General features: G+C 36.7%; 2 protein-coding genes across 2 annotated transcripts in view; one reads left to right on the top strand and one right to left on the bottom strand.

Moving 5' to 3' along the window:
* LOC129770118 (toll-like receptor 13) overlaps positions 1-26,223 on the top strand; it is a 77,212-nt gene that overhangs the window by 14,058 nt on the left and 36,931 nt on the right. The gene's annotated exons all lie outside the window — the stretch shown is intronic.
* On the bottom strand, positions 10,541-11,384 carry LOC129770119 (uncharacterized). Its single transcript, XM_055772761.1, has 2 exons — positions 11,208-11,384; positions 10,541-11,150 (listed from the first exon to the last, which is right to left on the bottom strand). Exons 1-2 carry the CDS (start codon positions 11,335-11,337, stop codon positions 10,675-10,677), a joined length of 606 nt encoding a protein of 201 aa, XP_055628736.1. The 5' UTR covers positions 11,338-11,384; the 3' UTR covers positions 10,541-10,674.

Below are 26,223 nucleotides of genomic sequence, written 5' to 3'. Positions count from 1 at the left end.
AATAACAAACCAGCATGAGGTGTATACTTAATTTTGCGTTTGACTGTATAGCTGACTAATATGATAATTTCATGCGCCGTTTATGATGATTTGATCTTGTGGTGTCGCGTTCAGTTCATCAGAGAGGTTGAATTTTCGACGATATGTTCTTGAAACGGATGTGAAAACCGGAATGTATGGGGGGGGGGATAAAATAAAAACCTAAACACAGAACATGCAGGAAAAATGATAGATTTCGAATGCATTTCTTATCGCTTTGGAAATATTGCAATACGAGAAAAAGGTGGTAATCGTTTGGTGCCAGGTCCGGACTATATGGTGGATGAATTAAAACATCCCAATCAAGCTCTTGGAATTGTGTGGTCTTGCGTTGCCCTAATGGAAAAACATCTCTTCTATTGGCCAATTCTGGGCGTTTCTGATTAATCGCTAGCTTCAAACGGTCCTTTATTTCACAGTAAAGATATGAATTTAGTGTATTGCACTTAAAAAAAATAACATTGAAAAAATGTTCAAGAACATGAAAAAAAAATTAAAACAACAAAAAAAAACTTTGAAAAAAAGAATAAATTGCAAGTATTTTACTGTTGCAATATTGCCACCATTTACAATTTCAGCGGCCTGGCTTGCATTTTCGCCTATATTAAAGAAAAAGTATAAAATGTACCGTATGTTCTCTTTGTTGACATTCATTGTAACTCACTTGAATGGAACAAACAAAAAACAGCAAAAAAAATGTCACCTTTACAATGATCCTAAACTTGAAATTGTATGATCGATATTACGCGAGATATTAATCACTAAAGTCAGCCTCCGAGAAAATAATGGATTACTTTATCCCCAACCTAATATTTCTACGCATCTATCACAGTTAATGAAATGTTATTTTTCCTAAGATACACAATTAAATAACTGTAAAATCTCAAGCACTATCTAAACGTTTGATTGGCCCGATTTACGGTTTCCCCAACACAGTCATCTAAACCAAGGAACCTGAGGGAATTGACATTGCAAACACATGCAAGTTGGGGGAACATTTGTTACCACCAACATGCAGGGTTGCCACATATATGAAATATTCTGTATTTTACAGAATTTTCGCCAAATATCAGATACAGAAGCTGTATGTATATACATGAGAACATATTTTCAGCAATGGTATAGTACTTCTTTATTTAGAAGAAAAAGTATTAAAAGCTTGTTAAAGATGGTTTTATCTTGCGATTATGGATTTTGATGTGAAAAACAAAATGGGAGCAAAAAAAATTGTTTCGTTGAGAAGTCTATTTGAAACCTGTCGGAAATATTGAAGGTGACTCAAAAAGTGTTAACGAGCATCTGCAAATCATACGAAAAAAGGGAAAATTGGAAGAAAGAGAATGGGTACCACACGATTTGACTGAAACCTGGAAGTTGTGTGAATATCAAGTGAAGAGTAGGGTAAATGATTTTGGTTTGTCCAGTCGAAAATATGATCTTGGTTTGTTCACTTTTTGAATGCTCTAGTTCAACGCACCTATGTCAAATCAAGTCAGTCTTCAAATGTTTCAAAACATATGAATTAAATTGGATTTTTCATGATTTACAGTGGTTTTATAGGTTATTAGCTGACCTGGCAAACTTCGTCCCACCCAAAATGAATATGAATACTTTCAAACAGTCACGTTTCCTCACTAAGCGAACGTTCGTGGATTCAATCGCAAAACTATTCATTGATTGATCTTCTAATAGACTCTTTGCAGTTTTATTTCACTATAAATGTCCTAGTACTTCTACCAAAACTCATCATTATAATATAAATTCATTTTCATTTATTTTATTTCAGCCCCCCCCCCCTCCATTTCAGAGAAGGGAGGTATGTCAAACCATCAAAGAAACATTTCTCGTACTCAAAAACCCTTACATATCAATTTTGGCTTCATTTGCTCGATTAGCTGTCGAGACATGCAGGAATGTGTGTTTCTTTTGCGTGGCAGCCCCCCTTAGAGAGGGAGAGGAGTATCGAACCACCATAGAAACATTTATTGCCCTATGAAACCTCCACATGCTTAATTTTGTTCCATCCGCTAGATTAGGGCTCGAGTTATGCAGAAGTTTGTGTTTCATTTGTATGGCAGCCCCCCGTAGAGATGAGGGAGGAGTGTTGCATTACCATAGAAGTATTTATTGTCTACTAAAACCTTCATGTGCCAAATTTGACTTCATTTGTTCAATTAGTTCTCGAGTTATGCAGACATTTCTGTTTAATTTGTATGGCAGACCCCCCTCAAACAGGGGGTGAGGTCTCGAACCATCTTAGAACCATCCCTGGCCCCAAAAACCCCTACATACGATTTTTCGGCCACAGGCGATTCAATATTTCTTCCATCAGCACAATTAACAATTAAAAAACAACAAAGGCAATACAGGCAAACCTTTTTTTTTTTGAGCGGGGGATAGGGACCGCACAAGAAAAGTCGCATAAAAAAATCGTGCAAAACTTCACCAGCAGCTTTAAAGTTGCAGCTTTTAGTTGCATATCGAAACGTGTTGCTGTTAGAAATCATGTCATGCAAAAACTTAGAAAAACTTACAGCATTTGATGAGAATAGGGGAATGATTTCAGAAGTGGATAATTGAGACGCGAATATGCTTTTTCGCACTGAAATGCATATAAATCATCGAAAAAAACTAAATGGATGATAACTTCGTCAAATATGCTTCTTTTCATACACCGCACAAAAAAAATGCACAAAAAACCGCACAAGAACAGAAAATCGCACAAATAAAATTCGCACAAAAATAGGTTTTACTGTTCATGTATAGTACAGTGCAGGGCTCAATATTTTCGAAGGCGAAACATGAAAATCGACTCTCCTCTCAGTCGCTTTTTTTCGTCTAGGACTATTTCGGCATTCGCCGTCAACATGGCTTGAGTTGACTAGAAATGAATTGACGAACGTTAAGAGCGAGGATGACTGATGAACTTTTCTAGCAAATGGTTATCATAATTAACGTAACAAATAAATACAAATATGCCTCTTCATTCAACCTGACTTCAATCCACCACCACTACTCGACTCTGACATGAATCTCGTTTTGCAACTTGATTTCCGATGCAAAAAAATAGTCACACAATTAATGGACGGCTCCAATGTTTATCCACCGTGAACTCAAATATCGATACATGCACAACGTAAATAGAATACCAGGTATTTTACTCTCCGCTTTTTTATGTAATGGTATGCAAAGAAAAAAATCAAAAAATTATTTCAATATGACAGTCAACAAAAGTTTGTGCAATCGATTTATTCCGTTTAAGTTGTTCGTTTTCGTTATGACTAAAATTGATCTTGAGATAAGAAAGAAAATTCTGCACGCTTGGTGTACTGAAAAGTGTGCTACCTTCAACCAAATCGCAAAACGGTTTAACACAAGTGTGAAAAATATTTTCCACAAGTATGACAACGATTTCTCCTTGAATGATATGCCTAGAACCGGTAGAAAGCGGAAGATACCTAATAAAACCGCAGAACAACAATCTCGAGCCTAAACACGGGCACGAAAACTGTATAACCGGCTACTGGACAACATCAACCATACGGACAACATCAATTCATACGTCAAACAGGATTCAAGAAAGCTTCAAGGGCCGCAATTCAACACGAAATCGGCGGAGGAGGAAAAGGTGGACGATGCTGAAAGAACGATTGCGCTGGGGAAAGTTGGAGAGAAGGTTCTAACATGGCAAGCTATTTGTACATGTGATCTTCGGTTTCCTATTTTCTTCACAAAAGATACAATCAATGCTTAAATTCAAGAAGATGAGAGCTTGAAGAAATGTTTGCTGCCCCTCTATAAAAAGTATCAGTCTCCCCCTCTCTTTTGGCCATATTTGGCATCTGCACATTACGTTAAGCCAGTATTACAGTGGCTCTCAGACAATTCCATTTCATCGAGAAAAACATCAATCCACTAAATTGTCCAGAGATCCGACCGATTGAACGTTACTGGGCGATTGTGAAAAGAATCATCAAGAAGGAGGGAACAGTTTCCCAAACCATGGAGAAATTCAGAATAAATTGGAAAGCAGCATCCAGGAAATGGACAACAGCTACTGGGTAAAATTTGATGAAATGTATCTCGTTAAAAGTGCGTTCGTTCTAAAGAGCATAATGTTTTGACTTATGCCAGCCACACTATTTTTTCACATTGAACTGATCTTCAATAAACCAAAAACAAAAGTTGAAATAATAATCGTGTTTTATTTATATTCACGAAAAGATGTTGCTAAAGACTTTTTGATACAGTCCTTATCATGAAGTCCATTTGACTGTGAAGACTGGAATGAGACAGAGCTTTGTTAGAAAGCAAAAACCGATTTCATAGTCTTCATAGTCTCCTGGCTATTCTCAATTGAATATGACTTTGCCGAGCCGTGCTTGAAAGTGTCAAGTACCATACTACATGTTGTTTATTATTGCCTTAGTGGAATCGCACCTCTAAACATTCTTGCTTATATCAAGACTAAAACAAGAAACAAGTAGAATCTCAGCCTCAGCCTCATTCAAGCATTGTTCCCATCACATGAGCCATTCTCCAAACATTTCACTTTTGTAATCTCCTTCGATTGCATACCCTGGAAGATATAATGAATAAAGTGACTTAATTCGATTGCTTATAACCCAAGTTGAAACAAGTAGATCGAATAAGACCTTCCCTATAATCCAGACACATTTTCTTCTCAGTGTTGGATACGAAATAGTATTATAATATTATGGGAGATTTGGAAATTCCATGGTCAGCATATATTGGTAACAATTGGAGAATTGGATAACAACAAGGCGTTATCAGATGCCTCTCGACAAGCTCGAACCTGTAATCGACCATGACCCCGCAGTTATGACCAAAGATATAGGGCCTGATCACGAATACCACTGTCACAAACGCTTTCACGTCACATACACTTCACTTAATCTTTTTGTGTCTATCATCATTGTCACGTGTAAAAAATCAACTCCGTGAAATGAAAGAGTTAATTCCCGTTTATAAGAGACATGTTAGCTGCATAGTTTCGGGCGTTTCAACTTTATGTTGGTTGCATAATTTCGGGCGTTTGAACGTTATGCAGGTAAAATTAATAAGTGTATGAGATAATGAGCCTGATCACGAACGTCACTTCACGATGAAAACGAAGTGAATTGTATACAACCTTATTACGGCTGTCACCGTGTGTGTAGAATCCAGAAGAATTCATCTGTCGTGACAACCTTGTTATTATGAGTATCACGATACTGTCATGTCACGGAGAAAAACCGGTACATTTGTCACTTGTGTGGAAGCTAGTCACGAGGATTGGAATCAGTTTAATTTCGTATTTATTTAGCTTTTATGTTAACATTTTGAATATTGTCTTGTCTTGTTTAAGAAACAAAAGATGAACAAACAGCAATTTACCTGCCTGGTGGCCTTTTTGGAACGAAATTCTGACATATCCAGAGGACGCAAATTTGTAAATGCGCTATGGGATGTAATTAAGAATTAAAAATGTAGCTCCCGCAGGCCCATTGAAACATGGCGAAGGTCTACTTCCGATTGTCCTGAATAAACAGAAATTTTTTGTTTCTATTTTTAGGATTAGACTAAGAGAGAGATGCAATACCATAAAATGGCAATGGAGGCCACTGGCCCAAATACGGCCCAAATATGATTGATTATGTATAACATTGATTTGTTGATATTTTGAATATAAAATAATAACTGTAAAGGTTTTCCCACATTGCAGAGTTAGTTTTTGTAATTCAAACATTCACAATTGGCGGACCAGACCAGAATCAGGACGATAGTTATAACTTTTTACGTTATAGATATTTTCAACGGTATTGTTTTGAAGACATACTTTGGATGAAAGAATATTAAAAAAGTGCTGACCAGTTTCTGTTTAAATAATTAAATCAAACCTTATGTCCCGTGTATCAAATTACACGAGAATGGAAGGATAAGAGGATTAAACTTCAGAATCCCATATGGGAGTAGCTCAGATTATACTGATCGTGAGGTGGATAAATTCGGATTTGTTCTGAAATATAGAAGATATTATTATTCATCAGAAATGTAGAAACGGTTAATAAAAAAATGATTCTAAATATTTCTCACTATTCAAACGAGTAAGACAGAGCTAAGTACAAGAGTGTGCGAGATTTCGATTATTAAACATAATAGTCATGTTTTATCTCTAGCGTAAAATTACATTCCTATATGTTCAACAACTACATTATTCCCGACCCACCAAGTATTCCTCCTCATCTTTGAGCTAACATTTGATTCAGCAAACTAATCATCGAGGTATAATCGCAAACTTGTCATTCTAAAACATACGATTAATTAAATGGAATATTATCTCATACGCTGTATTGATTTTACCTGCATAACGTTGAAACGTCCTAAATTATGCAACCGACACAACATTCAAACACCCGACATTATGCAACCAACATGATTCTTATAAACAAGAATGAACACTTTCACTTCACGGAGTTCATTTTTACACGCAACTGTCCGTGACAATGATGATAGACACAAAAAGATTAAGTGAAGTGTACGTGACGTGCTAGCGTACGTGGCAGTGATGTTCGTGATCAGGCCCAATATTCCATTCAATTGTACGTATGTTTTAGAATGACAAGTTTGCGATTATACCTCGATTATTCGGTATTTCAATGCCAACTATTCGGACTCATTCCATGAATCATTTGCTCGGTGCGTTAGTTTGCTGAATCAAACGCTGTTTCAAAGATGAGGAGGAATACTTGGTTGCTCTTGAATAATGTAGTTGTTGAACATATGGGAATGTAGTTTTATTTACTCTTTCTATAAATTACTCTAGAGATAAAGCATGACTATCATGAGTTTAATGATCGATATCTCGCATATTCTTGTTCTCAGCTCTGTCTTACTCGTTTGAAGAGTGAGAAGAATTTAGTATAGGTCAACGTTAGAATCATTTTTCAAGAACCGTTTCTACAATTTTGATGAATAATAATATCTTCTATATCTCAGAATAAACTCGAATTTATCCATCTCATGATCAGTATAATCTGAGCTACTTCCATATGGAATTCTGAAGTTTATTCCTCTTATCCTTCCCATTCTCGTGTAATTTGATATACGGGACATGAGGTTTGATATAATTATTTAAACAGAAACTGGTCAGTAGCGTCGGTCAGAAGCATAATTTTCATATGGGACATCTGATGAGTTTTGAAGGCGATATTTATCAGCGTCAAATCGCCTTCAATGAATTTTATTCTTTAGTCCGCAAAAATACCATAGTTAACTGGCAACGCAAATGGAACGAAGATGAATTGGGCCGGTGGCTCCACTCGATTATCCCTAAGGTTAGCCTCAAACCATGGTTCAAAAGTCTGGACTTGAGTCGGGACTTTATTCGCACCTTCTCCCGACTCATGTCCAATCACTGTTCGTTAGATGCGCTACTCTTTCGTATTAATCTTGCCGACAACAATCTTTGTGTTTGTGGCCAAGGTTACCACGACATCGAGCACGTTGTTTGGTCGTGCGAGCTGTATCTTGTCGCCAGATCGAATTTAGAAGACACCCTTCGGGCCCGAGGAAGGCAGCCCATGGTGCCGGTAAGAGACGTGTTGGCTCGGTTAGACCTTGATTACATGTTCCAAATATATGTATTCCTTAAAGCTATCGATCTTCGTGTGTGATTGTCCTTATACCCTTAGTTTTTCCTTTTCCTTTTCCTTTGTGAGTGATCGGATCCCTTCTTAAGAATAAGATGAAATGTAAATACATATTAGATATAAGATAGGTTTAAGAATTGAGTGTGATGAGTGTGATTGAGTGTGTGAGTGTGATCATTGTCAATATATCCTCATATCCCCTCCTTTTCCTGAAGAAAATATGTCACCCTTCTAAACTCGAGTCGACCGCGAGTAATCGGTTTCCTATATTATTAACATTAGAATTAAGGAAAAATGTATATAAACTAGTAAAAATACAGTAAGGAGTTCGGCTCCTTTAAACCTATGTAACTGAGCCTGTAAAAATAAACGATTTAAATAAAAAAAAAATCTGATGAGTTATGTGAACAGCCCAACTGTGAACATTCGAACAATAGCAATATTCTTACGCCGAGAAAAGGCGACATGTGTTGTGCATCGATAGAATAGGAATTCTCTTGCGCCTAAACGGCTACTGTGTTACAGATAAAACAAATGTTTATCGACATATAGCGATACTCTTACGCCTCAAAATGGTAACAGTGTAATATACAACAAAAGTTATCTTTAGATAAAAAATGTACACGAATGAATTCGGCTCTGTTACAGCTGAATTGCTAAATGAGCCTAATAAAATAAACTGTTGGGATATAAAAAAAAATCTGATGAGTTTCAAGAAATTTTCCAAAAGCAGAAAATGATTCAGATTTTCTTTAGACGGATATCAAAATAATGGAAAAAGAACTAGAGAATAATTTTAAAATTATTAATTTAAAAGGTTTGCAATGATAGATTCTTTTTTTTCTTATTTGAAACTTAAATATTCTTTCATTCAAAGTATTTCTTCAAAACAATATCGTTGAAAATATCTATTACGTAAAAACAAAAGATCAATACCTTATTCGATGTATTCGATGTCGGTTCTTGTCCACCAATTGCGAATGTTTGAATTACAAAAACTGCAATGTTGGAAAACATTACAGTTATTATTTTATATTCAAATCTTTTGTTTTTACGTAACAGATATTTTCAACGATATTGTTTTGAAGAAATACTTTGAATGAAATAATATTTAAGTTTCAAATAAGAAAAAAAAAGAATCTATCATTGCAAAGCTTTTAAATTAACAATTTCAACAAATCAATTTTATATGTAATCAATCATAATTATCGTTTTGGGCCAGTGGCCTCCATTGCCATTTTATGGGGTTGCAACTCTCTGTTAGTCTAATCCTTAAAATAGAAACAAAAATTTCTATTCTTTTAAGGCAATCGAAATTAGACCTTTCGCCATGTTTCAATCGGTCTACGGGAGCTACATTTCTAGTCCTCAATTATATCCCATAGCGCATTTATCGAATCCAATTAAACAAACTTACGTTCTCTGGATACGTCGGGATTTCGTTCTATAAATGCCATCAAGCGGGTAAATTGCTGTTTGTTTATCTTTTCTTTTTCTAAAAGCAAGACAAGATTCAAAATGTTAGCGAAAAAGCTAAATAAATCCGAAGTTAAACTTACTCCATTCCGCGTGACTAGCCTTCTAAAACACAAGTAACAAATATACTTCTTTTTCCCCGTGACGTGACAGTATCGTGATATTCATAATAACACCGAGTTCATCAAAGTGCAGCAGTGCAGGGATGCAGCTGACCATTAATCAGTGACTAGGGGGCGTTGCTGATTAATGGTCAGCTGCATCCCAAAAGGAAGTATCCCGTGTCGGGCAAAGGTACAGAGCATTGGAGACAGCAACATCACAATTACGAAAACACTTGTAATACTAACCTCGAGCCAACCGCGAGTAATCGGTTACATATTACTAACATAGTTATAAGGCAATCATTGTCGAAATATTGAACTCCCGGCCCCGTCAGGTTGACGCCATATGAGCCTTAATAAAAATATATATTTTGGATAAAAAAAAAAGTTGTCACGACGGATGAACTCTTCCGGATTCTACACACACGGTGACAGCCGTAATAACGATGTATACAATTCACTTCCTTTTCACCGTGAAGTGACGTTCGTGATCAGGCCCATAATCTTCAAAACATTAATGTATATAATAGAGAGGTACAATGCATTACAATAGATCAAAATAATCGTCGCAGTGATTCAAAGCTCCTACAGAAGAAATGGAGAAGTAGTGAAAGTTGCCCAATAAAAATGAGTTTTTCAATTTTTTAAATCAATTCCATGATAAAAGTATATACCGAAATATTTCTCCAATTTTGCTCAAACGTTGATCTAAAAACTTTAATTTTCTTCTTATTTGCAAAGTATGCCATTTTTTTAATTCGTTCGTTTTAAACAAATTGACCGATTTTCGATTGTTCACCACCAATAAGTTTTAAGTGAATTTTCGGAAAAAAAACTAAACTGCACTTCAAATGCATGCTATAACGCAAAACTTTTGAAAATGTTAGTTTTCTGTGGCTTTTGAGAAATCGAGATCGACAAGAGTCCACCTCTGTAAAAATAAACGGATTAATAAAAAAATGGTCCACCTGTTCTAATCATTTCTGAAAAGCTCACACTTTTTTATATAAAATATTTGAAATTCAAAAAGGTTTATTGTTTCGTGATTTTCCTTAATTGTAATTTCTTTCATACATTATTTTGTGAAAAGCGAGGCTTAGAGCAGCTCCACACTTCGTATTGTTCACTTGATCTTCACTGCTCACTGTTTCTGAAGAATTCATAGTAAATGTCATCGTAATAATTTATATGATTCTACGTGAGGCTGATTAACATCTAGGTGAAATTTAATTTTTTTATATGTTAACTGAAAGTTGCTTCAATTCCGTTTCAATTAATCTATGAGAGAACTCGGATAGTTACAGGTCTTATTTTTTATTTTATTTCGTAAAAGGTACATGAACTTGTGCTAATTGAATAGATAACTAAAACTAATCCATATCAGATACTGATATTTGAGCATTTTAATATCCTGGGTGGCAGTCACCGCATCCAGAGCCAGCAGAAGCTACTCCACTACTGAAGGCAGCACTTGCACTGCCCGTTTGAATGGGTGTCAGAATGCCGATGATTCTTAGATCTCCGGAATAAGCTTGTCCCTGAGACAATCCTGCTCCAGCCCCAGCGCCAGCACTAGCCCCAGCGAATCCAGCACCAGAACTTCCTGCGAATCCAGCTGGAGGTCCAGCAACATAAGGAGCTGGTGCGGGTGCTGGATATGCCGGATATCCGATTGGACCAGGTGCAGGACCAGGTACAGGACCACCTACAAATCCAGAGCTACCACCTCCCAAAATTCCTCCGAAAGCACTGCTGATTGCGTTGATTTTGCCACCAATTCCTCCGAATCCACCGACTCCACCGAATTCTCCTGCACCACCTAAACCACCACCTAATCCACCCGCGCCACCTTTTTGCGACAAAAGCGCCTTAAGGAGCACTGCAATGAAACAGTCGTTCACATTCTGATAGGTTCAGCAGAAGAAAAATAAATTACAGATTTTCTTTCCCAGAAAAATGGTTTCCGCCGGTTCCAAGTCATGTTCGGCGCTGCTGTCAATGCTTTCACTAAGCACTCCACTGACAGTCACTAGCAGGACTAAAGCACTCACTCTATAGACCAACATTTTCTAATGATTTTCTCTAGATTAGGTTTGTCAACTAAAAAACTACACTTTATTTGAATGAATGGCCAAGCTACTCCATTTGTAGCTATTTATATTAGGATTCTTTTCGGAAGATTTCTTTCCGTCTCCAACTCTCTCACGCGTTCCGTGAAAGAGAGCTAACATCTTTTACTGCATGAATTCTAATTGTTTGATCATACACATATACTAGAGTCTGACCATAAGCATAATGATAAGAGCAAACGAGTTTCAGTCGTGAACTATTATTGGCACAGAGCTCGCCCGATTTGGCAAACAAGCTGATCTCCACCCAAAATCCGCAATCCGCTACAACCGGCTGGTAGATGCTACGGTGAGTCTCTCACCTCTACAGCTCATGCAACGAGTCTCGAAATCCTCTGATCACTGTATTGTGGGATCAAACATAAATTTTGGAGTGTGCAAACAAAAATGAAAATTTGCTAAACGTATGCCCCCACACCTGTTAGAGGAGAAGAGTGAAGCTGTGTGGTCACCATGTGGTTTTCGTTACGGTTACGTTTCATGCGTAACGCAGGAAAGGGTTTGGATTCGAAAAAAAAATTCGATTTGATACCATGTTTTTATGATCCCACAAAAATACTATTAATTCATCCATAAATTGAAATGATAAACACGTAGAAGCAAAGTTGAATAGGAACTGGTGACAAGAACTATCGCAAAGAAGATAGTTCAAGAAGAATAGAAGAATTCGAGAATCGATAAAAAATAAAAATTGAAATGTTGACTATATTGTTACTATTAAATTTTAAAAATATATTTTTTTTCGAATCTGCGAAGTTTGAAGCATCGAACTTTTAATCACATGTGGAGTTATGCCCAGTGATATTTTGGTAGGTTTTCGTTAGAACAAATAATATTCTAATGCAATCTACCAACTATACACATATGAAATTTGCATTCATTCATAACTTTCAGTCAACTAAGTAAACTAATCGTATGTAAGAGCCACGCCGTTTCTTTTGACGTAGGACTACGTCTAACCGGAAGATATAGGGGGTGAAATGGAAATCTAGGCACTGAACAAATAGGAAAAAATGCAAGATTTGGAACGCTTATAACTCGAGTATTTCTCAATAGATCGCAAAGGTTTTTGCATCAATTGATAGGAAATATATCTACGCATCTATCATAACGAATAACATTTCATTTTTCTTGAGATAAATAATTGAATAATTGTGAAATATCAAGCATTGTCCAAATGCACTATGTGCCCATTTTTGATTGGTCCATTTTGTGCTCCTCAAATCGTACCGACCAAAACGGGCAACCAGAGCAACAGCGAAATAGAATGAAGCACGATTGGAAAGCAAAAAGAAAAAAAATGAACGAAACATTGGTCGCAGTCTCACACAGTTTCGGCCGCCGAAGTGATCGAGTTAGCTGGCAAAGATGCTCGCGACGATAAGAAAACCCGCATTCGGAACAGAACACATTCGGTTCGGTGGACATCAAGACAACAGGCAGTTGCAGCGAGTGGCGAGTGGCAAACGCAATCGCAAAACGGCAGCTGGTAGCAGAAGAAAAAAGTTTGTTCTTTATACAATCTACTTTGGTGGCAAATCCAGAACAAGGCGGCATCGAGGGCGTTCGAAATGGTTTTTTTCAAAACCACGAGTACTAAGTTTTCTAAATTGGAACCATTCCATAAAACAAGGCGCTTTTCAGGGCCATTAAACCTTCCAAAAAAGAGTTTAGGAAATACAGTTCAATGCTTTCTAAAACAATATCAAAAATAATAATAAAACACAAATTGATTTTTTCAAAATTTGTTTGCCAGGATATGATGAGTATGTGAATTTGGCAGTTGTTCTGAGCTTATTGATTTTCACCAATTCTTAAATTGCTTCTAGATTGAAAGTACAGTAATTTACACTTATCTCGACATTTAGCTAATTGGACGGACCTGCGACGTAATGCGACGTGCCATTGAATGTAATTTACTGTAAAATATGTCACAAGCTGGATGGGAAGAAATTTTCCAACTGTGAAAGCTGTGGCGAGTAGCAAATGCAATCGCATTGCCAACTCTTTAGATTGAAGATAATTTTGTGATCCTGAAAAGGACCCTTTTTTGCCTGCATGTGAATCCAACGAGCGAACAAATCGTAATTAATGTATTTTTTTTGCCATCGCTCCCTTTTAACGCTCATTTGTTCGTCTCGTTGGACTCGCCCCTCTGGCTGAGTCGGCCGATTTGTCTCTATCCTGTGAGTGTGTACCGCTAGAGTATAAAACACGCGGACCCCAAAAAAATATATTTTATTTTCTTTCAAACCGTAAACCCGTGTGGTTGTACGGCATCGGCATCGTGGACGCAACAAAGGAGTTAAGGGAAAGGCAAAGTCTCATTCGAACCGTGCAGGTCTCCAGTTCTCTGTTGGTCGCATTCACTGATTGCTCCGCAAGGGTAACTAGGCCGAACGGATTGGTGCCGGAGCAGCAGTATACCTAACAGCGATTATAGAGTTTCGGCCGTCGGAGTGCTCGAGTTGGCTTGCAAAGCTGCTCACGACAATCAGAAAACCCGCATCAAGAACAGAGCAGCTTCGGTTCAGCGCTCATCAAGGCAACAATTAGTTTCAGTGAGTGGCAAAGTGTTTCTCTGGAACGTCGCATTAAATGTAATTTACTGAACAAGCTGGGTGGGAAGAAATTTTCCAACTGTGAAAGCTGTGGCGAGTGGCAAACGCAATAGCTAAACAGGAAGGTTTAACCGAACAAGATGGGAATATCGAGTGATAAAAAAAACACAACACCAAAGGTTCTTTTCAGAACCATCAACATATTCATGAAGAGTAAACAGTAAACTAATCCATTGTTAAGGTAGATAGGTAGGTATTCACGTAGGAGAAGAAAATAAAACAATATATTTAAAATACATATTTAACAAAAGCTGTCTCCTTTATATAGTCCTACGTCACTCCGGTTATGTCCCCGACATTACCCACCCGTCTTTTTTCAACAGATCTTACAGAAAGGCACTTGGCAGAAACGGTGTAATGCTAAAAAATTGTATTTTCGATACTCATGGGTGTTTTATTTTAGAGGCATAGAACTTTCAATGATGTCAATTATATTTTTTGTCATTTCATTTGAATATGATGCCCGGCTGAATCAGCTGGTTCGAAGGAAATCTACTCGGAAAGTTCATATTTCGATCAATTTTTGTTTCAACGGAGGCCATTTATCAGTGATAACGCGGAAAATGTTTTCCTCCCAAGCCGCAATCGTCTGCGATAATTCGAGACATTTCCTCGGAAATGCGCGCCAGCATTGGAACGGTTCGAAACGCGATTCAGAAGATTGGAGAGGAATGCAGCTTCCTTGAGCTTGGGTAGACTGTACAATTCGTAGTTGCTCTCCGTGAATGACCTGAATCAACCAAATTGCACAAAGAACACACAGAATGACGCTTGGGACCATTCTAGCGAACCATTCTCGTTGGATTGGAGAGGAATGCAGCTTCCAGGACAAAACGAAATCTTAGCGGAAACCGAGTCTTTGGACCGGGAAGCCATTCTTGCTTACCCCAGTAAGAAGAGTGCCTCAGTTCAGGATGTGTCCAAAAGTACCGTTCGTGATCACTGACACAATTGGTCGGGGTTCTGCTAAAACGAACAAAGCGCCTAAAACAACATTATTTTATTTTTTATATTATATTATTTTCATTATATATATATATTGAGTTTGAAGTTTGAGCTCCTACAAATTGACCGTGGCTGGTCAAATCTATTATTTTATCGCTCACGTGTTACAAACAGGATGCCTTCGATACACTGTGATTATAAGTATCTGTAAAATAACACATAAATATAGGAAGAAATGACTTTTAGTTTTGGTACGCATGGCCTCAGTTCACTTTCACAGAATGAAAGTGTAGGAATATTGTTTTTCAGTTCAGTGTGGCTGAATGTATTTTTAGTCTGAGTCGTTATTACAATAATAATATAAAAATATTTGAAAAAAAAACTGATTCTTCGTAGCCGTAATCAATATTAATAACGTTTTGATCATCGGGAATCAGCTTAGGAGGTATATGTTTCATCAGATGTTGGAAGTCGTTGTACTTGGCACGTGAAATGCTGTGCCCATTTGGATGTAAATGAAAATTATTATTGTTTTGTAACAACTTTTGACTCATTTTTATTGTTATTGATAAAATAATATCTCAGCAAATGAAAATAAATTGATTTAAAACTACATTACACTTACATCCCATCCTTTTCCTAATGAAAATTTGTCACCCTTCTAAACTCGAGTAAACCGCGAGTAATCGGTTTTCCACCTTACTAACCATAGTGTTAGGAAAATTATTTATGTATAGTTTTAAAACATATACTTAAGAATTCGGCTCCTTTAAACTAATGTAACTGAGCCTGTAAAAATAAACGATTTATATAAAAAAAATAAAAATAAACTCGAGTCAACCGCGAGTAATCGGTTTCCTATTTTATTAACCATAGAATTGAGGAAACATGTCGATATATTCTAGCAAAAGTAATAGTTGAGAGTTTGGCTCCTTTAAACCTCTGTAACTGAGCCTGTGCAAATAAACAGATTAATAAAAAAATACATTAAACTTGATTCGTTATGGCTGAACGCAGTTTCAAAAAATATAAATCAGCCTTTCTAACGCGGTTTAACACTTCATGGCAGCCAGATCCCAACGACAACTGTTTCCAAGAGCTGTCAGAAACAGAAAATCTGTTAAAGATTCGGATAAATAGGAAAAACTGCCTTTTTGGAGAAAACGATCACTATCCTCCGATGCCATGTTGTTGGTTTATGGTTCACTCTGGTTAAATGCAATTTCATTTCTTTCACATCCTGCAGCACATAAGTTTTGTTTAGGAGCCGTTGTTAACTGTCCGAATGGTACGGTCATTTTAGTCGATAGATTATCATTTTCTGCATTCAGTTCCTAATATTCATTCACTTTCTGACAATAATAGGCAAAAACATTGCCGAAATTGACTTTTTCCCCTATTTTATTTTGTATAAAGTAAATGAATCCATTATTACATGCAACCGCACATACAATTTAGTTCCATGTGCAAGTTTTGAAATAAACATTTCTCTCGGTGTACTAAATAATCTATATATATCAAAATGGAGTGATGTCTGTCTGTTTGTCTGATTCTTATAGACTCGGAAACTACTGAACCGATCGACATGAAAATTGGTATGTAGGGGTTTTTGGGGCCGGGGAAGGTTTTCGTGATATTTTGAGACCCCTCCCCCCTCTCTAAGGGGGGCTGCCATACAAATGAAACACAAATTTCTGCATTACTCGGAAATTAACCAAGCAAACGAAACCAAAGTTGGCATGTGGAGGTTTTAGGATGCAATAAATGTTTCTATGGTGATAAGATACTCCTTCCCCCTCTCTTAGAGGGGGCTGCCATACAAATGAAACACAATTTTTTGCATTACTCGGAAATTAATCAATCAAACGAAACCAAAGTTGGCATGTGAAAGTTTTAGGGTGCAATAAATGTTTCTATGATGGTTAGACAGTCCTTCCCCCACTCAAAGGGGGGGCTGCCATACAAATGAAACACAAATTTCTGCATTACTCGAGAATTAATCAAGCAAATGAAACCAAATTTGGCATGTGGAGGTTTTAGGATGCAATAAATGTTTCTATGGTGTTAAGATACTCCTTCCCCCTCTCTTAGAGGGGGCTGCCGTACAAATGAAACACAAATTTTTGCATTACCCGAGAATTAATCAAGCAAATTAAACCAAATTAGGCATATGGAAACTTTAGGGTGCAATGAATGTTTCTATGGTGGTTAGATACCCCTCCCCCCTCTCTTAGGGGTGGCTGCCATACAAATAAAACACAAATTTCTGCATTACTCGAGAATAATCAAGTAAATGGGCGGGACGAAGTTTGCCGGGTTAGCTAGTTAACCTATAAAAAGGATACACGCTTCATGTTACCTGAACAAAAGTCAATGTGTTGAACGTAAAAAAGCGAAGAAAATGTCAAAAACTACATCATTTATCCGAAATAGAAATTATAGCTTATCATTCCAAAAGTCTTATTCAGCTTGAACGAGAAAAATAAAATGTAAACAAGACAAGCCTCACCGAACGTAGAAGTTCGCTTGCTTATCACTTCGGATATTATTGCGTCGATTTTTTAGAAATAACTTTTTAGTAGAAAATAGCCGAGCGGATAGTATACGTGAAATTGTTGAATCAGCTGAACATGGTTGATTCATGACTTATTCTTTCTCTAACGAGAATAATACGACGAACACGAGCCTCATAGCCTGAATACCAAATATTGTTTGTTATTGGTGTTATAGCTATTGTTATTGCCGTTATTTTTTGACATAGGACTATGTCTTTAATTTCTATCTAGGAGAGTCACTCTACGAAAAATGTAACGATTCCTTAAGAGATTACAAACGCATATTATTCAAAATCTTTATTGCGACATACCGTTCTGGATCATATTTCGAACAGCTTCATATTTCGGACACTCTTTATAAATAAATTGAAATGCTTAATGCCCTGATGATATAACTATAAAATTAATATCACAATTGATTCTTTAGAGTAATCCTTTAGTTATATCAATAGGGCATTAATCATTTCAAGTTATTTATAAAGAGTGTCCGAAATATGATTCAGAACGGTACTACTGGAACTACGTTTGCCGGGATACATGGGGGGTAAAACGAAAACCAAAATACAGAACATGTAGAAAAAAATTACGCTTATAACTCGAACATTTCTTAATAGATTTAAGTGACGAACCAGCCAAATGCGTTGAAAGTCACTATAATACAGATAAAAAAAAATCTTAATAGCTCGGATAGATGTTTGCATCAAATTATAGGAAATATTTCTACGCATCTATCTCAATTAATCAAACGTTATTTTTCCTGAGATAAGTATTTGAATAAATGTAAAGCGCTATTTAAGCTATTTAAACTCTCTAAACGCCCCGTTTTGATTCGATTCTTTGATTCTTCACTTACACGGCGAATATGTTGAATTCAATTGAATTCGAACATTGTTTCATTCAATCAATAATTGAATCAATACAAACAAATTATTACTAGCTGGGGGTCTCCGTAGCCACATTGGTTGCGCGTTCGCTTAGTAAGCGGTCGATCGTGAGTTCAAAACTCAGGGCCCTCATTGACCATCTTTGTGTTGTTACAGAATAACTAGGTCCATGCAACAATGTTTTTTTTCGATTGCACTAACTTCTCGCTTTTCTCTCCGATGCAATGATCAATCTTCTTGCCTGCAATTTGGTGTTAGCTCATAATGTGGGTCGATGCGTATCACGAGTAATTCTCATTTTTCGATCAAGTTTATAAGTTGGCAGAATAAATGGATGATCTTGGGAGATGGTTTTACTCTATTCTCCCCAAAGTTCAATCAATTCGCGCCTCATTCACGTCTTTATCGTGTAGGGCTTGCTACTAACAATTTATATATTTGTGGACCAGGATGTCATAATATCGAGCATGTTGTTTGGTTATGTAAAAAAATTCAATTAACAAATTTAACACAGATTTCGAACAATGAAAAAACTCGACTGAAATCTATTTCCACAAGCGGGCAGACTCGTGGTGAGTCCAATTTCGACATTCTTCACGTTACAGAAGAGATTATGAAGACCGCTATGCGTAAATTGACGCATAGATTACTCTGATTACTCAGTATGAAAATTTTCCGTAAGCACCGTGAATACGGCTAATCACTACAATTGTTTTGAACGTTTTAACATATGTTTTTGTCATGTTTTGTTCAAAAATTTGACGAAGAATTGAACTTTTCACATTATTTCTTATGTTTTGAAAAACGTAATATAAGCGAAACATTTTCAGTGATAAATTCGAGAATGATATAAACGAGACGTGATATAAACGCACAGTGATATAATCGAGACGTCACTGTCTTTATTCAACATATCACAGGACTCCCTTGTTACCACTGCCGTAGTAACGTGAGGCTTACTTTTACCGGGAGTTGCCATACAAATGAAACACAAATTACAGAGGGCACACAAACACAAACTTCTGCATAACTCGAGAACTTATGAAGCACAGCACAATTTGGGACGTGAGAGTTTTTGGATATGAGAAATATTTCTATGAAGGTATGACACCCCTCCCTCCTCTGGAATGGCGAGGTGGTCCCATAAAAATAATATACATATTTCAACCAACAATATACCAACCAAACATGGCAATTGAAAATTTTCGGAAAACTCTGAAGGGAAAAGGGAAAATTCGGAAAATTTAATTCCCATATGTTCTACAATTACGTAGTGACAAGTGCTGTTAGTTTATTTGATGTTTGCGCTAGCGAAATTGATCTTTGTTCGAAACTGGAAATGGATTTCAATGCGATGAAACGCACTCCTATATCTTCTTCTATCTATACCAATAAAAAAGTATCGCCGAATGTGTTGATAAGAGCAGAACTCGAGGAAGGAATTGTCCGATTTAGGGCTGTCTTTATTCTATCATATTTTCTGTATAAAACTTTTATTCCAAGTGACGGGGAAACCTGTTACTTGCAAGTGGTTGAAGAATCTTGAACGAGAATTGTGTCTGAGAATAATCTGATATTATAATGATGAGTTTTGTTAGAAATACTAGGATTTTTACAGTAAAAGGAAAGTTTAACGGGGTTGATTAGGAGATCAATCAATAAACAGTTCTGCGATTGTACCCATGAACATGCTCATAGTAAGAAAACGTGAATGTTTGAAGGTATTGATAACAAAAAACTAATTTTGGGCGGGACGAAGTTTGCTGGGACGGCTAGTTCTCATATAAAATGATAGTGAAACCAAAGGGTTTCTCTGAATAATCAATTGTGATATTATTTTTATAGTTATATAATCATGGCATTAAGCATTTGAACGTATTATGAAAAAGTGTCCGAAATATGATTTAAAACGGTATCTACCATTCTTTGAAGCAATGAAAACGCAAAGTGGCGGCAGAACACTAGAATGAAAAGGTCATCATACGACGCTGTAAACGCTGTGACATCTTGCATTTAGCACATTGACAAACTCGATAGGTGGCGCTATACCCGAGATCTAAGGGAGGGTCGATTTAGGACCACCTACCTCTACTCTGAGCTTACTGCTTTCAATTATTTTGTGTACTTTTGTTAACATTGATGTAAGAATATCGGAGAAGGCCGAATGTCTCGCGTTCCTGTTGGAATATTTACGGTTGACTTTGGCTGCCGATATAACTCTCGTACGCAGTATTTTGGTAAACGGTGTCACTATTTGGGCACCATAACACGCTGTTTTTATCACTCGCCTGGAACGTGTGCGGAAAATCTTCAACCGATATGAACCTTCATGTCTGCTAGGGGTATAGATCGGAATTCTTCAGGAGTAGAATTTTTCGTGAAAGTAATTCCAAATCATCTGTGAATTTTAAATGCTTGTGTATCATTTAGTTTCTATGCCACAAACGTATATTAACATAAACCGCTCATTCGGTCCGTTTACAACTAATCATATAGGGGATATATGCGCGTATTATGGTTACTAGGCAAAAATATGATGATATATTTATTCAAGATTCATTCATTCAATATCTGAAGCTGAAACAACCGCGTCGCGAATTTTTCGTCCTCGACTTAAATCCTACTCAAATTTCGATGAAAATTTCAATGTTGCATCGTTCATTCACCCATTTTTGAAATTTTCGCACGCCTTGAATAAATTTCAAATTTTGAATTTCACGGGTATTAATAAAAGTTTATTTCCTGATATTCTGCAGGTGAACACAGCGAAATATTGTATCACACATTAAACACTGGTCAGTTTCGGTGCACTGTAGTGATACGATATACTCCGTGCTCAAAACCACGCGCATAGCCCTATCGAAGTACGTACGCGTTTCATTATTTGCATAGGCGTGGTAAATCATACATCTTCGTGCTAGCCGATATGTATTTACATGAGAAAGCATGCTTGACGTATGTCAAATACGTTGATGCAAATTGTCTTGAACTTGAAACATTCCGCGACAGCAAGTGAAAAATCGTTGAGTAGCTGCTATCTTGCTGGCAAGGTGTCAATTCAATTCACATTGTAAGCAGTTGAAATATATACATGGTTTTATTTGCACAATCGAAGGTATATTGTGATGCTACAATCGTAGCTTCGCGGTGTTATGTTGTAACGATATATACTTGCACAATAATCGACCTGCAAAAGATTGATTCAATAGTGCGATGCCCAATATATTATTGATCCGTATTAAAAAGTGGCATGTGAAGGATTTGAGGTTCGAATGAATGATACAATATCATCCAGAAATGGATCTAAATGAAGAACATATTATTCAATAGAGTGATAAAAATCCATTGAATGAAATAGGAAGATTTCGCGTCTGTCAAAATTTTTGTAGTAATGAACTATATTTTTTGTGTGTTTGAGCTATTTGTTTTAGTGCTATATAGCTCTGGTAATGCATGTATATTCCACGATCTAGCACGAATTAGTACCGATTGCGCGTGAGTTTATTCAAATGATTTATAGCTGAACTTCACAAATAAATTGAGAGTGCTCGATACTAATGTAACGATTGATTTTCTGTCCCATAAAATACTCATGAAATGATACCATCATTAGTATCGACCCTCCTCAAATTTCAATCAATGATATCTCCATCGCACAGAAGAGCTTTGTGAATGAACCGACGAAAGACTATTTACTTTAACTGTTCAAATATTGCTTCAATCTCCGGAGCGTATGGAACCAAGCCTCCGCCTAGATTCAACAGATTCTCATGCAGTGAAAATGATGTCACAAGAATCATAATCGTCGTGATGTGATATCTTCAACAGGATGTGTCTTGTTCCGGGGCTCGAAGACAAACCGGTTCATCGGTTGGTACTATGTATTTATATACGAACTGGTAGACCTTGTCCAGACAGAATCGTCGCGGTTCAGTTGTTAGAATGAGGTTGGATTTACACCTGGGAATTTATTCCGATCTAAAGGCGAGAAAGCCGGACCTTCTCTGACATATCTATGCAAACGACGTACCTTTGTCTTATATAGCAGGCAAATTTTCCATCCGATTATTTAAGGTTAGAAGGCAATATATTCGATTTCTCCACTAGTATGACAATTTTATTCATTTTATTTGGAGATGTTCCAGCAATAAGGTTCATCGGCCTCTATACAAAGTGAAAAAATTTTCCTTCATATTTTTGTAATTCAGACATTCAAGAATATACCCTAGAAAGAACTTATCGAAAATCACATTTTTACCGAGTTAGAGCCATTTTAGTGATGTATCTAACCTGGTACGGCCATAGAAACGCGTTTGAACGTTTTTCTCGAAACTAGTTTTTTTTCAAACTGGCGTACACCATATCTCAAGTTCTACTGAACCGATTAATGTCGAATTTATATGGATACAATCTGCAGGCATCTCTCTATCGCATGAATCTCCGAAAAAATAATGTTATCTAAATTTTAGTATTTTTCAAAAATTGGGAAAATTAAGAAAAAACGTTTTAAATCGCATTTTGTTTTTCAAACGGTCGTCATTTTGTCAAAAAAGATGTTGGAGTCGTGTACGCCATGGCACACCTTTTTTCGAACCCTCTTAACTATTCTAGTTATGAATATTTTTTCTGCGTTCAATTTTTGTTATATTATTAAAAGATAGATGAAAAACAATGGTATAATGGATACTAAAAATATTCTTTGTATTATTTTTTCGGTACTCGAAACAACGTCCGAAACTCGTGTCTCTACACTAGAGTACCCCTTAACAAAAGTGTGATACAGACTTTATGAAACGGATCTTACCAAAGCCTAACTTTAATATATGGTGTAACTCACTTTATATCTATATTTATAAAAATGGAATGTTGTCTGTCTGTCTTTCTATCTTTTCGTCTTTCTGTCTTTCTGTCTGATTCTTATGGACTCGAAATCTACTGAACCGATCGACATGAAAATCGGTATGTAGGGGTTTTTGGGGTCGGGGCAAACGAGATCACATTTGGCATGTGGAGGTTTTGGAGTGCAACAAATGTGCAACAAAATGCTTTGCACATATCATTTTTTTGGACAAATAAATAAAATGTACATTTTTTTTCATACCTTCATTGCCTCTCAGGTTAAGTCCCAACAGTTCGATTTTCGGCCAAACATTTTTTTCAGAATTCGACGTTTCATGCATTTTGAAGTCATTTGGCATCGAAATTTTTTTTTCGATTTTCCAAATTTCCTTTACTTCCCCCTAGGAAGATTTTCGTGGATCAATAAATCAAAATTTTGAGCGCTTTGAGGCACCCCTAAATCATGTTCGATTGAGCTGAAACTAGGCACAGATAATTTTTTTTGCCAATAAACAAAATGTACATGGTCGGTTTTTTAAATTTGACATGACCATTTTCGCTGCCACCAGATGTTGCCAAAATATTTTGAATTTCAGATTTCTGTTAATGAAAACACCTTTTACATCTAATTCTATGATATTTGAGCCACCCTATGGTAATGAATACTGATCAAAAGTGGAAAAGGGAAACAAAAACCGAAAATCATACATGATTCCGCGTGTGGATGTAATTTTAGTTGCTTCGATATCAAGCATTTTGAATGGTTTAATATAAAAATTCAATTCGCTGATGATTATATTTCGGTTTTTGAGTAAACAGAGAAGCTATATTAGGTATGTACGGAAAAGTAAATTCATTTTAGAGTGGGTAAAACGGACAGTTGCCAGTGGCAATGAGATAAACTGTGAAAAGTCTGTTTAATCTATTCCTAAGGAATGCCCTGCGTCCATAAATGGAAATCAAATCGCAAAATGCGAACTGTTTAGAAGCTGACTGGAACCTTAAGCAAAATAGTTGAGGGTTTGTCCGTTTATATTGCTGAAAAGCATAATATCACTTCTAGGTAGATGAACACGATTTTTTCATCATTTAACGGACATTCGTGATGAGTTCCGACCTTGTTTGAATAAAATTATTCCTCCCACGAGCGATAAACTTCCACGCTACATATATTACAAACATGTCTATATTCCCTCCGCTATATGTCCATATTACCCGCATCGAAAAAAATGTTGTACTTTTCGGTCTGTTTTAATTTCAGTAAAAAACATTGAAAAACACTTTTTTGTAAAATATTTGGCCAATTAGGTATAAAAATAGTATATTGAATTGCAAGAAACTGCATCAACAAGTTTTGGGAAACATGAGTTTACAAAGATATAATTGAATTTCTTCTTAACATGTCCGTTTTACCCTCACCTCCCCTACCAACCCTTCTACCCTGTCTACCCTTCCCTTAGCCTCTATCGAGCTAAATAATCATATAGTTTGCACTCTCTGAGACTTAAAAATCAGGATCTGCTACATTAGCTGAATATGAATCATTCACTTTGCGTAGTCCGTACGATCCTGCTGTTTCATGATGCATGGAGAGGTCGATATGCATATGTTAGAGGCATAGAGGAAAATAGACTTTCTGCACCGAAAGCGTATAGGATGGTTCTGCTTTCGTGTCGGTGTATCATGAAGTGCGAACCGATGCAGAGTTGTCTCGTTCTCTTTTGTGTCGTGATTTGCAGCACGTAACAACAGAAGAATGCCGCTGGAGGAAATGATTTGTGTATGATCATATTTGAACGAACGAAAGCGATTTTTTTCAGTGAATGGATCATTTGGCAAACACTGCGTGAGAGACAAATTCAGAGAGCGCTTAATTCTAGCACAAATAAACATTATATACAGACAAACCTTTTTTTGTGCGAGGGATAGGGACCGCACAAAAAAAAACAGGAAGTGGGTTATATGTATGGTATAACCGCAAGGGTGACGTAGGACTATCGTTGATTTAGAGATCATTTGTTTGAAGTTGAATCTAAATCCATTCTGAATGAATGAATAAATGAATATTTGGGGGACTTCGAAAACGAGAGCGTTACGTTGGAGGCACAAGGTTTTATGCATCCAATATAGGATACGAAAAACCTTGTTTTGAAGAATAATCTTCAGAAGCTAACCTACTAACTGTACTTTATTGACAAATCACAAACCCAAATGTATTATATGGAGTTTTATGGATAAAAAACATAAAAATAAACTCTTTCGCTTGAATGTAATTTTCAATTCCAAGGGGAACTGGCAGATTATTTTCCAGCAACGATTAGATATTTCCACATTTTCCTCGATACTGGAAGCCCACCAGTGGTTAATACTAACTCGATAACCACCTGTTAATAGTACTTGATTGAAAAATATTTGGTCACAGTGTTACATGGATAGAAAACATTAAAATAAACTCTTTCACATGAATGTATTTTTGAATTCCCAGAGGAACTGGCAGATTATTTTCCAGCAATGATTAGATCTTTCCGGAACTTTCTCGATGCTGAATGGCATCCAAACGGCAAGAATTCTGCGCTTTTATGTGTCGATCCTTCGCCGTCCACCTCCTCCAGCACGTTAGGCAACAATGTTGTCTTGTCGATGTCCTCACGAAAAATGAATGTGTCTCACCACCAGGATATCGCTTATGTATGCTTTTTGTGTGTGATTGAATCGAGAGAAGGTGTGGTTTACGATGGCAATTTGGAAGGCAAACTAGAGGGGAATGAACTCTCTGAGCTTGGAACTTTCGGCGACTGAGCAATAATCGATTGCGGGCGCATACAATATTGGATACGGAAATATCCTACTGATGGGGAAGAATAATCTTCAGAAGCTATCCTGTTAATTGCGATTGATTGAAAAATCACAAAACCAAATGTATTTGGTCACAGTGTTACATGGATAGAAAACATTAAAATAAACTCTTTCACATGAATG

This window comes from Toxorhynchites rutilus, chromosome 2 (assembly GCF_029784135.1).
Source record: "Toxorhynchites rutilus septentrionalis strain SRP chromosome 2, ASM2978413v1, whole genome shotgun sequence".
Classification (NCBI taxonomy): Eukaryota; Metazoa; Arthropoda; class Insecta; order Diptera; family Culicidae; genus Toxorhynchites; species Toxorhynchites rutilus.
Note: the sequence above shows the minus strand (reverse complement) of the source record. Positions and strands in the feature narration are given on the sequence as shown.

What these genes read in the sequence shown, in the direction of transcription:
- LOC129770119 (XM_055772761.1), bottom strand. Translation starts at nt 11,337, where the DNA reads ATGTTGGTCTATAGAGTGAGTGCTTTAGTCCTGCTAGTGACTGTCAGT. An exon ending in TTTTCTGGGAAAGAAAATCT is followed by an intron (nt 11,151 to 11,207) that starts GTAATTTATTTT and finishes GTTTCATTGCAG; the next exon opens with TGCTCCTTAAGGCGCTTTTG.